This window comes from Microtus oregoni, unplaced genomic scaffold (genome assembly GCF_018167655.1).
Source record: "Microtus oregoni isolate MIOR12 unplaced genomic scaffold, Mior012 000069F_ref0000032, whole genome shotgun sequence".
NCBI classification, from domain to species: Eukaryota; Metazoa; Chordata; class Mammalia; order Rodentia; family Cricetidae; genus Microtus; species Microtus oregoni.
The window spans coordinates 4,749,384-4,764,970 of NW_024543976.1; the positions used below are offsets into that span (position 1 = coordinate 4,749,384).

At 40.8% G+C, this 15,587-nt stretch overlaps 1 protein-coding gene across 1 annotated transcript; it reads left to right on the plus strand.

Moving 5' to 3' along the window:
* The first annotated feature begins 580 nt into the window (after nt 1–580).
* Nucleotides 581–12,345, plus strand: LOC121440652 (interferon-inducible GTPase 1-like). The gene is made up of 2 exons (XM_041641444.1): nt 581–687; nt 10,242–12,345. The coding sequence occupies exon 2, from the start codon at nt 10,261–10,263 to the stop codon at nt 11,485–11,487; it is 1,227 nt and encodes a 408-aa protein (XP_041497378.1). The 5' UTR covers nt 581–687; nt 10,242–10,260; the 3' UTR covers nt 11,488–12,345.
* Nucleotides 12,346–15,587: the final 3,242 nt, after the last annotated feature.

Genomic DNA, 15,587 nt, shown 5'->3' on the forward strand with positions numbered 1-15,587 from the left:
ACTTATGAACTCACCATGGTCGTGACAGCAGGTGTAAGACCTGTCAAGCCCGTGCTGGACTGAATAGCAGCATAGACAGGGGAATAGAGAAAAACAAGAATTAAGGAATGTGAATTTACAACCATGAGAAATTAGGATTATAGTCAGAGGGGAGAAAATGAATATTTTCTTGAATGATACAAAAATTGGCATCTGCACAGGACTCAGCACAATGTGTTGTGTGACCAGCTCAAGTTGCATTTGTGAAGTCAGTGATCATAAAAATTACCTTTCAAGGGTTGTGTTCCTGCCTATCTAAGTCAGCTGCTTGTCCATGTTGTCCCTGCTTCCAAAGGCCACATTCCACTCCGTTATTATTTTTAGACTTTCCAAAATTTGCTGCCAAGAAATGAAGAGCTAATAGATTGGTAAACAGCCAATAGTTTCACTTTCTCTTTCTTCTTCTCGGAAGGGTAGGGGATTCAGAAAAACAACAAGACCCATGCGCTTTGATGATTGGTCAAAACCCACTGAGAGGGAAGGGGCAGAAGTCAGAAGAATGTATAAGTCCTGCCCTGCTGAATTGAATCTGCGGCTTTCCCACAGAGGAAGCAGAGAGGGGATACAAGAGAAAAGATTGTAGGACAGTGGAGCGTGGTTCCTGCAGCTGAACCCAGTGAGGAAATCCACTGGACACAGGATAATCTGGTAAGGGGACAGCAGCATTCAAATCTACCTCTGAACCCTCACCATCTCTAAAGATATGACAGGTACCAGGACATATAGAAACATGTCCTGAAAGTGGGGGGCCTCAGTTTGAAAGCTAAGGAGCTTTGGTGGGAGTCAGGCAGGACAGGTTTGTAGATGTTCTTAGCCAATCATTCAAGTTTAAGTAGACCTGAAGGAAATGATCCCAATATTGGTTTTGGTAATAAGTCATTAAGTTCGTTTGGTTTGGTCTCATACTCCTCTCCCGAAAATGGCTGTAATAGGTAATGGAATATTTCTGCCATGTGTATTAGGCTTATTGTATCCCAATAAGGGAGCAATCTCAAATTGCTCCCTAGTTCATTGTCAACTATATAATTTCTTACATCCCGAGGCCTCCAACTTGTGGAGAAGAGGTCTCTCTGCACGCTGCTTCTGCTGTAACTGACTGTGGAAATCTCTACCTGAAGAATCATCTTCACTGTGCTTTTCCTTATTATAAAGCAGGAGTGCTAATACCTTCTCTCCATCTGTGAGGAATATGAGCTGTGTCAGGATCTGGTGACAGCTGACATTTAGGCAGGTTTCCTTTTTTAATACTTGCTGTGTAATAGCCTTCTCGTTCCCTGTGTTCATACTCAGTGGAAAGACCTTGCAGACAACTGTCACACTGGAGTCTGCATCACAGACCCAGGAGCTGACAGAATGAGAGGGAAAACTGAAAAGAGAGAACAGCTGTGTGCTTCAGGGACATTCTGTCTGTGATCGCCCCCCCCCCCCCCCCCGTCAAAAGTAAATCAGGCTATGGTGTTTATGTAACCAGGTTTAGCTTCCTTTTCAGGACAATTTCTTTACTGACCTCCTTCCATCCTCTGCCTGCAGTCAGACTGAACAAAGTTCTGCAGCTCTGGTTCCCTACACAGATGTAGCCATTTGTCTTGTAGATTGCACAGGGACTGTATGTGCAGTGAGTCTGTATGCACTTGTGCTCATACACAGTATGATTCTAACGACATCTGTGTTTTGTATTAGACTGGTTTTATGCTCTCTCCAGGCTGTTGTCAGCTACTGTTTAAGAATCTACTAAGACTTCAGGTTCCCACTGAGCAGTTGAACTACAGAACAGGCACACAAGTGTTCACAGTAAAGTCCAAGTGTTTTCCTCACAGCCCCCTTTAATAGCCTGGTGATATATCTGTGTGTTAATGGTGAAGAAGTGAACAAGACAAAAGCACTTTCTGCTGTGTGAGGTTCACTATACTGTGGGAAGGTAACAGCAAATGAACGACAAATACGCACTATGCAGCAACAAGGGCTGTGGAGAAACTGAAACATGACGAAAGGATGGCAAATGATAAGAGGAAGGCATATTTGTACATCCCAATGTGAATATAAATCCTGAATCCTGCCTAATTGAAGTAGGACCTAGAGAAATGTAATTAATATCCGTGTGGTTACTGGGAGAGAACAAAAAGACACAGAAGCAGTTGCAAGGTTCAAAGTGATGAGACGAGAAGACAGCCCAAGATACCAGGGGTCTGGAATCCAGACACCAGAGGCTCCAGAAATGCAATAAGTATTCAAAGGTATAATGTATGGAGCATGTGCACTGTAAATCCAATGAATGGTCTCTGACTGAAATGGGAATCCTTGTGGTGCCTCACAGAATGACTTGACATGGTATGACGTCAGTGTCACTAGGATAACTCTGGCTGCTTGATCATGCATGTTATTACATAAACAATCTCAGGAAATATAGCAATATCGATGACATAATCAAGGCTTGAATTGAGGAGGTCTGCATAGGATAAAGGAGGAAGAATGATCAATTGTAAGTGGATTAGGAAATAGAGCCTAAGAGGGTGAACTGTGGGAGAGATAAAAAGAGGCTCCAGGGTGACAATGGGGATTTGCTGTTTCCTTTACTGACAATGAGGTCCATCATGCTGTCGTGTGAGGTCGTATAGGCAGGCTTGTGGAAAATAAAGGGTTGAAATATGGATCTGAGCTCGTTAACTACCCAACAATTAAACTTGGGTCCTAGGACCTGGCAGTAAGTGTATTTACCGGCTGAGCCTTCTTAATATACTTGATACTCTTTTTTTCCCCCTTTTGAGACAAAGTCTCAAGTAGCTCAGGTTAGCCTCTAACTCACTACCAGAATTATAGGGATCCACAATCACCTGCTTTGGATGAGGTGCTGGGGATTGAACTCAAGGCCTTATTCATGGAAAAGCTCTCTACCAATTGGGCTCCATCTGCAGTGCAGTTAGATTGCATTCATAAAATAAAAGATTTAGAAGAAAATAGTGAATCTAAATGATGACATGAAGACACGGAAATGTTGTTTTGGATAAATTAATTTTAGCACAGAGTTTAAGGGTAGAGAAGTTTTATAGTATTTTAAGTTTATATTCTTCATGGAGATGAGTTCCTTGTCATGAAAAGAAGGCAAGTAAATCTAGACAAAATAAGAATTATTTCAGCAAAACACAGTAGTTGAACCTACTGAAATGTTCTGAAAACAAAATAACACAGACAAAACCAGATTTGTGTGATTGTTAGAGAGATTTGGCATTGATTAAACACTGATGTCAATTGTCATTTGTTATTATTTATTTTTCAGTGTGCAAAACTAGATGTTTGTTAAATTTCTATTCATTTGAAAGCACACACTGAGGGAAGTGGGCACAGATGGAGAAGAAATCTCAGATTTCATACAAATATTCCAGCTTTAGTTAGATGCGACAAATTTACTCATGACTTTATACTTGATTACTTGATGATGCTGGCGAAAAGACACATGCAGATTTTATATTATTTTTCTTTACTTAGGTAATATTTTTCTATAATGAAGGGTTTAATTGAGAGTTAGTATAAATTTGTTCCAGTTTCCTTTCTATTTATGATATATAAACACTGTGACCAAAAGAATTTCTTTATTATTATTATTTTTATTGAGAAAAGGAGAAAAAAAAACAAGTTTCCACCTCCTCCCAGCCTCCCATTTCCCTCCCCCTCCTCCCACCCTTCTCCCCCTCCTCCCACCCTTCTCCCCCTCCCCCCACTCCTTTCCCCCTCCCTCTCCAGTCCAAAGAGCAGTCAGGGTTTTCTGCCCTGTGGTAAGTCCTAGGTCCTCCCCCCTCCGTCCATATCTAGGAAGGTGAACATCCAAACTGGCTAGGCTCCCACCAAGCCAGCACATTAAGCAGGATCAAAACCCCGTGTCATTGTCCTTTGCGTCTCATCAGCCCTCATTGTTTGCCATGTTCAGAGAGTCCAGTTTTATCCCATGCCTTTTCAGTCACAGTCCAGCTGGCCTTGGTGAGCTCCCAATAGATCCGCTCCACTGTCTCAGTGGGTGGGTGCACCCCTCGTGGTCCCGACTTCTTTGCTCATGTTCTCCCTCCTTCTGCTCCTCATTGGGACCTTGGGAGCTCAGTCCAGTGATCCAGTGTGGGTCTCTGTCTCTATCTCCATCTATCACCAGATGAAGGTTCTATGATGATATGTAAGATATTCGTCATTATTGCTCTAGGATAGGGTCATTTCAGGTTCCCTATCCTCAGCTGCCCCAGGAACTAACTGGGGACCTCGGCTTAGGGTCAGGTCTCTTGCCAACCCTAAAGTGGCTCCCTTAACTAAGAATTGTGGTTCCGTGCTCCCCTGTCCAACCTTCCTTTATCCCAATCCTCCTGTTTCCCCAAGGCCCCCCCTCCTTCCCTTCTAACTTTTCTCTCCCCATCTCCCCTTACCCACATCCCACCCCACCCCCAAGATCCCAATTTTCTCCCCAGAAATTTGTTCTACTTCCGTTCGCCAAGAGGATAACTATATGTTTTTCCTTGGGTTCACCTTCTTACTTAGCTTCTTTAGATTCACCTATTGTAGACTCCGTGACCCTTATTTGTGGCTAGAATCCAATTATGAGTGAGTACATCCCATGTTCATCTTTTTGGGTCTGGGATACCTCACTCAGGATAGTGTTTTCTATTTCCATCCATTTGCATGCAAAATTCGAGAAGTCATTGTTTTTTACCGCAGCGTAGTACTCTAATGTGTATATATTCCATACTTTCTTCATCCATTCTTCCATTGAAGGGCATCTAGGTTGTTTCCAGGTTCTGGCTATTACAAATAATACTGCTATGAACATAGTTGAACAAATGCTTTTGTCATATGATAGGGCATCTCTTGGTTATATTCCCGAGAGTGGTATTGCTGGGTCCAGGGGTAGGTTGATCCCGAATTTCCTGAGAAACTGAAACACTGACTTCCACAGTGGTTGCACAAGATTGCATTCCCACCAGCAATGGATGAGTGTACCCCTTTCTCCACAACCTCTCCAGCAAAGGCTATCCTTGGTGTTTTTGACTTTAGCCATTCTGACAGGTATAAGATGATATCTCAAAGTTGTATTGATTTGCATTTCCCTGATTGCTAAGGAGGTTGAGCACGACCTTAAGTGTCTTTTGGCCATTTGAACTTCTTCTGTTGAGAATTCTCTGTTCAGTTCAGGGCCCCATTTTTTAATTGGGTTAATTAGCATTTTAAAGTCTAGTTTCTTGAGTTCTCTATATATTTTGGAGATCAGACCTTTGTCTGTTGCGGGGTTGGTGAAGATCTTCTCCCAGTCAGTAGGTTGCCTTTGTGTCTTAGTGACAGTGTCCTTTGCTTTACAGAAGCTTCTCAGTTTTAGTAGGTCCCATTTATTCAATGTTGCCCTTAATGTCTGTGCTTCTGGGGTTATACATAGGAAGCAATCTCCTGTGCCCATCTGTTGTAGGGTATTTCCCACTTTCTCTTCTATCCTTTTCAGTGTGTTCGGGCTGATATTGAGGTCTTTAATCCATTTGGACTTGAGTTTTGTGCACGGTGATAGATATGGGTCTATTTTCATTCTTCTACAGGTTGACATCCAGTTGTGCCAGCACCATTTGTTGAAGATGCTTTCTTTCTTCCATTGTATACTTTTAGCTCCTTTATCAAAAATGAGGTGTTCATAGGTTTGTGGGTTAAAATCCGGGTCTTCTATACGATTCCATTGGTCGACTTCTCTGTTTTTATGCCAGTACCACACTGTTTTCATCACTGTAGCTCTGTAATAGAGTTTGAAGTCAGGGATGGTAATGCCTCCAGAAGATCCTTTATTGTATAGGATTGTTTTGGCTATCCTGGGTTTTTTGTTTTTCCATATAAAGTTGATTATTGTCCTCTCCAGATCTGTGAAGAATTTTGATGGGATCTTGATGGGGATTGCATTGAATCTATAAATTGCCTTTGGTAGAATTGCCATTTTTACTATGTTGATCCTCCCAATCCAAGAGCAAGGGAGGTCCTTCCATTTTCTGGTATCCTCTTCAATTTCTTTCTTCAATTCCTTAAAGTTCTTGTCAAATAGATCTTTCACTTCCTTGGTTAGATTTACCCCAAGATATTTTATGCTGTTTGTGGCTATCGTGAATGGTGAAGCTTCTCTGATTTCCCTCTCTGCTTCCATATCCTTTGTGTATAAGAGGGTGACTGATTTTTTGGAGTTGATCTTGTATCCTGCCACATTACCAAAGCTGTTTATCAGCTGTAAAAGTTCTTTGGTGGAGTTTTGGGGGTCGCTTAAGTACACTATCATATCATCTGCGAATAACGAAAGTTTAACTTCTTCCTTTCCAATTCGAATCCCCTTGATCCGATTATGTTGTCTTATTGCTATTGCTAGAACTTCAAGCACTATATTGAAGAGGTATGGCGAGAGTGGACAGCCTTGTGTTCCTGAGTTAAGCCGGATGGCTTTGAGTTTCTCTCCGTTTAATTTGATGTTAGCTGTCGGTTTGCTGTATATAGCTTTTATTATATTTAGGTATGACCCTTGTATCCCTAATCTCTCCAAGACTTTTAACATAAATGGATGTTGAATTTTGTCGAATGCTTTTTCAGCATCTAATGAAATGATCATATGGTTTTTTTCTTTCAGTTTATTTATATGCTGGATTACATTGATAGATTTTCGTATGTTGAACCAGCCCTGTATATCAGGAATGAAGCCTACTTGATCAAAATGGATAATTTTTGGGATGTGTTCTTGGATTCAGTTTGCCAGTATTTTGTTGAGGATTTTTGCGTCGATGTTCATGAGTGAGATTGGCCTGTAATTCTCTTTCCTGGTTGAGACTTTGTGTGGTTTTGGTATCAGAGTAACTGTAGCTTCATAAAAGAAATTAGGTAATGACCCTTCTGTTTCTATATTGTGGAATACAATAAGGAGTATAGGTATTAGCTCTTCTTGGAAGTTCTGGTAGAATTCCGCATTGAAACCATCTGGTCCTGGGCTTTTTTTGGTAGGGAGGTTTTTGATAACAGCTTCTAATTCTTCGCGACCAACAGGTCTGTTTAGATTGTTCACCTGGTCCTGGTGTAACTTTGGTATATGGTATTTATCTAAAAAAGTGTCCATTTCTTTTACATTTTCCAGTTTTGTGTTATACAGGCTTTTGTAATAAGATCTAATGATTCTCTGAATTTCCTCTGTGTCTGTGGTTATGTCCCCCTTTTCATTTCTGATCTTATTAATTTGCAAATTCTCTCTCTGCCGTTTGATTAGTTTGGATAGGGGTTTATCAATCTTGTTGATTTTCTCCAGGAACCAGCTTTTTGTTTCATTGATTCTTTGGGTTGTTTTCTGTGTTTCTATTTTGTTGATTTCAGCCCTCAGTTTGATTATTTCCAGTCTTCTACTCCTCCTAGGTGAGTCTGCTTCTTTTTTTTTCTAGAGCTTTCAGGTGGGCTGTTAAGTCTCCAATATGTGCTTTCTCTGTTTTCTTTAAGTGGGCACTTAGTGCGATGAACTTTCCTCTTAGCACTGCTTTCATAGTGACCCATAAGTTCGAGTATGATGTTTCTTTATTTTCATTGAATTCAAGGAAGACTTTAATTTCTTTCTTGATTTCTTCCTTAATCCAGGTATGGTTCAGTAGTAGACTGTTCAGTTTCCATGAGTTTGTAGGCTTTCTGGGGGTAGCATTGTTGTTGAATTCTAACTTTAATCCATGGTGATCTGATAAGACACAAGTGGTTACTAATATTTTTTTGTAACTGTGTAAGTTAGCTTTGCTACCGAGTATGTGGTCAATTTTCGAGAAGGTTCCATGAGCTGCAGAGAAGAAGGTATATTCTCTCCTATTTGGGTGGAATAATCTATAGATGTCTGTTAAGTCCATTTGCTTCATTACCTCCATTAATTCTCTAATTTCTCTGTTATATTTCTGTTTGATTGACCTGTCCATTGGTGAGAGAGGAGTGTTGAAGTCTCCTACTATTAGTGTATGTGGTTTGATGGCTGCCTTGAGTTTTAGTAATGTTTCTTTTATGTACGTGGGCGCTTTTATATTAGGGGCGTAGATATTCAGGATTGAGACTTCATCCTGATGAATTGTTCCTGTTATGAGTATAAAATGTCCCTCTCCATCTCTTCTGATTGATTTAAGTTTGAAGTCAACTTTGTTAGAAATTAGTATGGCCACACCTGCTTGTTTCTTAGGTCCATTTGCTTGATAAGCCTTTTCCCAGCCCTTTACTCTGAGTAGGTGCCTGTCTTTGTGGTTGAGGTGTGTTTCTTGTAAACAGAAGAATGTTGGATCCTGTTTTCGTATCCAATCTCTTAGCCTGTGTCTTTTTATAGGTGAGTTGAGGCCATTAACATTAAGTGACATTAATGACCAGTGGTTGTTAACTCTGGTCCTTTTTTTTAGTAGTAGGGTTTGTGTGTTTCCCTTCTTTGAGTTGCGCTGTTGAAGGGTCTCTAGATGACTGAGTTATTGTGGGCATTGTTGGACTCCTTGGTTAGTGATTTTCCTTCTATTATTTTCTGTAAGGCTGGATTTGTGGCTACATATTGTTTAAATTTGTTTTTATCCTGGAAAATTTTGTTTTCTCCATTTATAGTGAACGAAAGCTTGGCTGGATATAGTAGTCTGGGCTTGTATCCATGATCTCTTAGTTTTTGCAGTATATCTATCCAGGACCTTCTGGCTTTCATGGTTTCCATAGAGAAGTCAGGTGTAAGTCTGATAGGTTTACCTTTATAAGTAACTTGGCCTTTTTCCTTTGCGACTCTTAATATTCTTTCTTTATTTTGTATATTTTGTGTTTTGATTATTATATGGCGAGGGGATGTTTTTTTTTTTTAATCCAGCCTATTTGGTGTTCTGTATGCTTCTTGAACCTTCATAGGTATATCTTTCTTCAGGTTGGGAAAGTTTTCTTCTATAATTTTATTAAGTATATTTTCTGGACCGTTGAGCTGCCCTTCTTCTCCTTCTTCTACTCCAATTATTCTTAGGTTTGGTCTTTTTATTGTGTCCCAGATTTCCTGAATGTTTTGTGATGAGAATTTGTTGGTTTTGCTGTTTTCTTTGATCAGTGTGTTTATTTTTTCTATGGTATCTTCAGTGTCTGATATTCTCTCTTCTATCTCTTGTAATCTGTTGTTAGTACTTGTTTCTGTCATTCCTGTTCGTTTACCCAGATTTTCCATCTCCATTCTTCCCTCGGTTTGTGCTTTCTTCATTGCTTCCATTTCATTCTTCATGTCTTGAACCGCTTCCCTAACCTGTTTGATTGCTGCAGAAGGAGCTGGGGGAAGGGGGTTTGTGCTCTCTTCCAGGACAGTCCGCCCCTGGATAGCACACACTCACCCGTCCTGATGGGATTCCTCAGCAACCGACCAAAAGAATTTCTAGAAGAAAATGTTTTTTTTTTGGACTTACACACTCTGCTAACAGTCTATGATTGGGGGCGTCTGGGCAGAAGCTCGACAGGAGTAGAGGCAGGATCAATAGGAGATGACGTGGCATTTCATTTGTAGTTTAATAAATAAAGCTTACCTGAAGATCAGAGAGTGTAACAGCCTCAATGTTCAGCCTTACAGACCAGGCAGTGGTAACACACACCTTAAATCCCGGTAGCCACACTAGTTGCCATAGAAACCAGGCAGTGCATGCCTTTAATCCCAGCCTTGGAGAGGATGATAAAATGGAAGGATATCTGTCTGACACAGTCTCATTCTGAGATTCCTAGATGCAGGATCGCCATTTCAAACTGAGGTAGAGGTAAGAGCCGGTGCATGGCTGCTTTGCTCTTCTGGCCTTCATGTTGAAACCCATTTTCTCTCTCTGAGTTTCTATTAATTGTGCTTCAAGAAGAATATTGTTTACTCTCTTGCTCCTCATAGTTTGATAATGCTTCCTTAATTTACCCAGGACCACCAGCTCAGGGGTAGTACCACCAACAGTGAACTGGTAGCTCCGCATCAATACTCAATCAAGAAAATATCACTTAAGACTGCTCCCGGTTCAATCTGATGGAGGTTATTCCTCAAATGAGATTTTCTCCTCCAAAAGGACTACAGCTTATATCCTGTTGGGTGAAAATAATCAACATAATATATATGGGAACTGGTCAGCATCAGAACATAACTGAGGCTGCAGCATAGAGAACTCAATGTTAAGCATAAAGGCATCTTGAATCTCTTGCAACTTATTCTCCCTACTTTCTTTCAGGGCCTTTTTATCAACACTCATGGGTCAGTTATTCTCTGATACATCTAAGAATGAAGACTGTGGAGATTTGGAGTCCAGCTTTACTGCATATTTTAAGACTAACACAGAAAGCAAAATCATTCCCCAAGAAACCATCGATTCAATTGAGTTACACCTAAAAAAAGGAAACATTCAGGGGGCAAACTCTGTAATCAGGGATGCTTTTAAAAATATTGATAATGTCCCAATAAACATTGCTGTCACTGGAGAGTCTGGAGCAGGGAAGTCCAGTTTGATCAATGCCCTGAGGGGGGTTGAACCTGAAGAAGAAGGTGCAGCTGAAGTTGGGGTGGTAGCAACAACTATGAGAAGAACTCCATACAAACACCCCAAAATTCAAACTTTGACTTTATGGGACCTGCCTGGCATTGAAACTGTAAACTTTCTACTAAAAGATTATTTGGAGAAAGTGAATTTCCATGAGTATGATTTCTTCATTATTGTTTCTGCCACACGTTTTACAAAACTTGAACTAGACCTTGCCAAAGCAATCAAATTTATGAAAAAGAATTATTACTTTGTGAGAACCAAGGTGGACCTGGATTTAGACAATGAGAAGAAACGCAATTCACATACCTTTGACAGAGAAAAGACCCTGCAGCAGATCAGAAGCATGTGTGTGAACACCTTCAGTCAGAATAACATGGATGCTCCACAGATTTTCTTGATTTCTAACAGCAATTTATCTGACTATGATTTTCCAGTCCTGATGGACACCCTGGTAAAGGATCTTCCTGCTCAAAAGCGCCACAATTTTATGCTTTCCTTGGCTAATATTACAGAACCAGCCATTGACAGAAAGCACAACTCTATGCAGCAGGCTATCTGGTGGGAAGCCTGCAAGGATGGACTTTTAGCTACTGTTCCTGTAGTGGGCATCCTCAGGGATGATGTGGAGAAGCTGAAGGAGAAGTTAAACCACTATCGAGTCCTCTTTGGAGTGGACGATGCATCCCTGGAAGTCATTGCTAAGGATTCGCAAGTGCCTGTTGAACAACTGAAAAAAATGATTAAATCCCCTTATTTGTTGGAAACTGAGGGAGAAACAACATTAAAAGAAATGCTTTTGAAATATTTGGAGAAATTTGCCTCAGCTACTGGTGGGCCCTTGGCTACAGGTCTCTACTTTAGGAAAACCTTTTACTTGCAATTTCTGTTCCTTGATACAGTGACTAAAGACGCCAAAGTTCTCCTTAGACAAATTTAGGAAAGTAGTTTGAACTCACCTCATCCACAGCTACTGACCATGACAAGAGCAAATGATTACTATCAAGAAGTCATTAGATGAATTCCCCCTTCGGACATATTTTTTTTTTTTTACTCTATCGAAACGAGTATCACCATGGAGACACCTAAAGATATGGACCCTGCTTTTTACTATGTCACAGTCTCACAACCCAATCCCTCTTCACCTCTCTACCCTCCTTTCTGTCTTCAACTCCACCTGTTGAGGAAAATTGTTTTATCTGGACAAAGATGTGTTACATTTATTTATGTTGCAGAATATGACCTTAACTGTGTAAAAATCATGGTACATTTGGCATTCCAATGTGGGGCCTGTATTTTCAAGTAGGGCCTAAAAAAGCTGAGAAAAAAGAAATAAGAAAAAGAAAAAAGCCACTTTAAAAAAAAAAAAACCCAGCTAAAGTGAGGCCCAGCATTCAATGCTAATAACTCTCTGTGTCATAATTTGGGAGCCGATTGGTGGCCCAAAAAATCAGATACATTCACCTGCACACTTGAATACACACACACAAACATGCACACATTCATGAATCGACATGTACAACACCCAAAATATTCAAGCACACACAAAAGATATGAATAAGTGCTTTGTAGCTAATTCCTCCTAATCAGATAATCAGACATTCTAATGGCATCCCAGGTAGCTGGAGGCACTTGCCATGCATGTATGAGGACCAGAGCTCAATTGCTAGAACCTATATAGAAGTTCAGTGTGTGTGGCAGCTGCCTTGTACTTCCACACTCAGAATGCAGAAACAGTGCAATCATGGAGCAGGTTGGCTTGCTAGGCTGTGTAGATCTACAAGCTCTTGATTCAATTGAGAGAAACTGCATTGATGAAAAGGGTAGAAAGTAATGGAGCAGGAGACCCAACATAAGCCTGACATGTCCGCACACATGTAAACATGTACACAGGGATACATTTTAAATATAAAATAAAATAAGATTCAGGAAGGAAATAAAATCTCAAGTCTTAAAGTATGGAAACATAAAAGTTTCATGAAGCTCTCCTCAAGGATAACAAGTAGTCTGTACATTGTCATAGTTTGTAATTCTGTTGATGGGATTAAACACTAGCTCTTGATACACAGTCAGTGAAGGAAGCTGTGTGAGGAGATTCCTGAGAGCTTGTGAGAAAACTCCAGGACAATGACAAAAAGACAAAACCACCTGGCTAAAGCAATCATAAAATTTACATATTTACATATAAGTTTTTTGTAATTCTGTTCTTCCATAGCATGGATTTTTTTTTTTTTTTTTTTTTTTTTTTTTTTTTTTTTGTGGAATGCGCTGCCGTGCCCCTCTGAGGTGGAATAAACAGGAGTGGGTTTTACTGTAGATTACCCGTCATCTTACCTCTAGTATTCAGGATGATGTTTCCAAACAGAAGTTGTCCTCCTGACTTTATACTGCCTAAACCCAGGTGAGCTTGCCTTTGTGATTGATCATAACTTGAACTCAAGTGATCTTTGCTCACATGATCTTGTTTGACACACAAAATGCACTCAGAATATAAATTGTCTGATTCCCTGAATAAAGTTGGTTATTGCATGAGACTTTAGACCACCTCATTTTTAGGTTCCACTCTCCCAAGTTCATGCCGCCAAATACAGCAGAAACACTAACTAAGTCACCCTGAGGGAGGAAAGTATTTAATTGGCTGGCAGGTTACAGTCTATCATCAAAAGAAACCAAGGAACTGAAGGAGAGACTGGGAGGGAACACTGCTTACTGACTTGCTCTCCATGGCTTGTTCACCCTATTTTCTCACACATCCCAGGACCACATTCCTAGGGATGGCACTCACCACAGTGGGCTATATTCTCCTACATTATTTATCAATCAAGTAAATCCCCCAGAGATATTCCCACAAGCCAATCTGATTAAAGGAATTCCTCAACTGAGAATCCCTCTTGCAAGTGAGGCAATGGGGTTCATTCCTCTAAGACCAGGACTTTGGTAATTCTTATTTCTTATTTAAATAAATTCTTATTTACCTATGATTGTTCACGTCGAAGTCTCCCTGGTCAAAGCCACCATCATATCTGGTAGATTAATACAGGTTCCCATATATCTGCCATATTTCTTTTCTTCCCATTGTCAATCATTTTCTAGCAATGAAGGCCTCAGTACAGCTAGGGAGGAACCTGCACTAGACAGGCTTTGCCCTTCATTTGGGATTGTTTGCGTTTGCTTATAACAAAGAACATGGACAATACATTTTAGGAGAAACGAAAAACTAAATTCTTAAAAAAACTTTTCTGGGTGTGGGGTTAGTATGAATTTTATGTGCAATACAACTGAGCTTTTGAAGACTCACTGTAAGGAAGGGCTGTTTTGAAAAGGTTCAGGTCCACTGTGACCCAGAGTAAACCACAGCATCATTTTAGGCTGTTTGAAGGCAGTTCTGTTTGGAGCGGCAGTGAAATGATGGCCCTCAGGGTCTGTGGCACCTAGGACATAAGCCTACATTCCCTCATAAGGCTCAGGAGAAAACAGATCACATATCCACGGTCTGTGACTCAGACATATGGCTCAGTAGCTCATTTCCATGGGAATAGATGTGGCAATAACTCTGTCCCTATGGAACAGAGCACAGCACGGCCATGGCTCTAACAGGAAACAGATGCTCCAGAGACTCACACTCGATAGAACAGGACTCTATTCCAACATGAGTCATACTTGTCCAAAGGACAGCATTTCATACCCACAGTGATGAGCCCTGCTGCAGTAGTGACTCTTGGATAAAGGGACATGGCAGTCACTAGACTCTTTAAAGCCAGTGGATAAAATAAGAAAATGGCAGGGCATAGCTGGGCCTTGGGTCTTGAGGTCATGCAGAAGTGATCAAGGTTTAGATAACAAGATTTCCGCAGAAGAGCAGGGCAGGTGTTCTTCCCATTGGGATTGTTCTTTGATCAAATCCTCAGTCACATAAGACTTCCTCAGCAGCCTGAGTAGCACTCACCAATACTGTGAATGTTAGCCACAAAACAGGAAGTTTTCTGGTTGGTGCCAACATATTTCTATGTCCTATGACCAAAGTATATGGTGTCTTTATCAATAGATTCTTGCCATCAGATTCTGGTGGGAATTGAAGAATGAAAGCAGTATCCTGTATTGTTTTGAGGTCTTGGGACCTTCCTGATCAACAACGGAGGGACAGGTATCACACAGCTGACACTGAGTTCTGTTTGACACCTTCAATAGCTCTTCTTGTTGCGAACTTCATTCTAGAAATAATCAAGTTCTAGACTCTATCTGGAATGAAGTATAATCCAGAAATTGAGGGCACATCTGTGACAGATTTTATGCTGGGGTTAAAATGGGTGAATTCCCTTCTAGTCTGGACCTTTGAGGTAGGAAGACAAGAAATTTTAATCTATCCATGCTTCCTGCTGACAGCATATATAAGGACATAAAAGGAGGCAGCTTTTGCTGTTTCCCTGGTTGCCCTCACCTTGCCAGCCCATTCATTCCCTCACTGGCATTGGAGTCTGTTTTGTTGGAATTCTGGAGTATTCAGAAGACAAGCTGAGACCTCAGCCTTGTGGGACTGATGAACTTCTAGATTCTTGGGTTTCCTTTCACATCTAGTCATTGTTGGATTAGCTGGACTGCAGCCTGTATGCCATTCCAATATCCCCCCTTTTAGATATAAAGAGGGATTAATTCTAAGTTCTGTGACTCTACAGAACCCTAACTAATACAATAAGCTCTATCTTCTTGGACAAGCATCACCCCCTCATTGCGGCAAACAATAACTCCAGTTAAACTCCTTAAGCACACATAAAAGGTAGAATCCAGTACAGTGTTGTCAGACATGCTCAGTTAGTGATTCCTTCTCTCTCTCCCTCCTCCTCTGCCCTGCCCTCTGACCTCTTCCCCATTACTCTCCTTTCCTTCTTAGATGTCCTCTCCCACATCCCATTGTTTGCAGGTTCACTGTGCTGGACAAGCTGCAGTCTTTCTGATTCCTCCCCTGTTCATTATTCTCTCATGGATTGCTTTCTTTCCTGTGATGTCATGACTGAAAAGGATGAGACTGTCCTTTTCTTCTTC